This window comes from Austrofundulus limnaeus, unplaced genomic scaffold, assembly GCF_001266775.1.
Source record: "Austrofundulus limnaeus strain Quisiro unplaced genomic scaffold, Austrofundulus_limnaeus-1.0 Scaffold318, whole genome shotgun sequence".
NCBI lineage: Eukaryota > Metazoa > Chordata > Actinopteri > Cyprinodontiformes > Rivulidae > Austrofundulus > Austrofundulus limnaeus.
Window position 1 is genome coordinate 318,624 of NW_013952720.1, and position 1,148 is coordinate 319,771.

Consider the following 1,148-nt stretch of genomic DNA (forward strand, 5'->3'; position numbering starts at 1 on the left):
GAATTTATTATTTTTTAATAAGCTTCGGAGGAGGGTGGGATTAAATAAGTTTTTTACTTCTTCCTGTTCCTTTTCAAATACGTTAATTTTGTTTTCGTTTTTCATCATTTTTTGTTTTGTTTTGTTCTCTACACATGTTTGAACYAAACTAAACTAACTAACTGATCTCAGGCAGACACAGGAATCATAAAACATGTTGAGATCATTTTGAACAAACCACACATTTCCAGTGTTTTGTGTGTTTTTTGTCTTGTGTGTTTTGTGTGTCGTCACTCACGGAAACATTCCTGTGAACTGGGAGATGAACTTCATCTTTCTGCCGCAGGGGAAGTGCACCATCTTCCTGCAGCTCGTCACGTTGCAGCCGACACACGCGCCCTTCCTCTTACAGCCACAGCAGACCTGGGTCACACAGCAGGATCGGCTCAGACCAGACACCAGAACCACCTCCCACCACAGACCCGAACACAGACCGCCTGGACTCAGACGTCACAAAGACTCACCAGTCGAGACGACCTTCGGCTCTCCTTCAAGATGTCTTTGTCCAGGAAGCCGAAGATGCCCTCGTCTTCCTCTCCTTGCTGGTAAACTCCACAGGACGTCAGCTGGACATCATCACACAGTCAAATCCAGTGAAAACACCTGAACTTTGTTCTTTCACTCAAACACGTTCAGCAAACTGATTTTACTTATTGAAGAGAAAAATCAGCTGCAGCTGTTTGGAGGTTTTTATTATTCAATCAAAAGAATTCAGTCCAAACGTTTTCGCAAAACAGAAACTTTTTCTCACATCAGAGTTTTGGTTGAACTCTGAAAACATGAACATCCTGGRCGGGGCCTGAGGAGGAGCTACGTAMGACCTGTCCCTATTGGTTAGTGTGGACAGAAGTGATTTCCTGATGAACCTGCTTCAAATCTAATCAATACATTAAACGGTTATTAGAAGTTATCAGTCCCATTCTGTGTGGAGACTGTCCCTCTGACTCCCAGTGTGCAAAAAACACTTGTTTTACAAAAAAGGATTTGATTGAATTTTATTATTTATTATTTTACTTTTTTGATTGGTTAAAATTATTATTTTTTGTTTGGAGAAAATAATTTTGTTTGGTTGAATAATAAAAAACAAAACTACCCACTGATCTGACGAT

General features: G+C 40.4%; 1 protein-coding gene across 1 annotated transcript in view; it reads right to left on the reverse strand.

The window, feature by feature from the left end:
• g2e3 (G2/M-phase specific E3 ubiquitin protein ligase) overlaps positions 1-1,148 on the reverse strand; it is a 12,289-nt gene that overhangs the window by 7,249 nt on the left and 3,892 nt on the right. Inside the window, exons 4-5 of the mRNA XM_014022137.1 lie at positions 504-605; positions 278-402 (exon numbers count right to left, since the gene is read on the reverse strand). Coding sequence (XP_013877591.1) covers positions 278-402; positions 504-605 — 227 coding nt within the window. The remainder of the gene's footprint in view (positions 1-277; positions 403-503; positions 606-1,148) is intronic.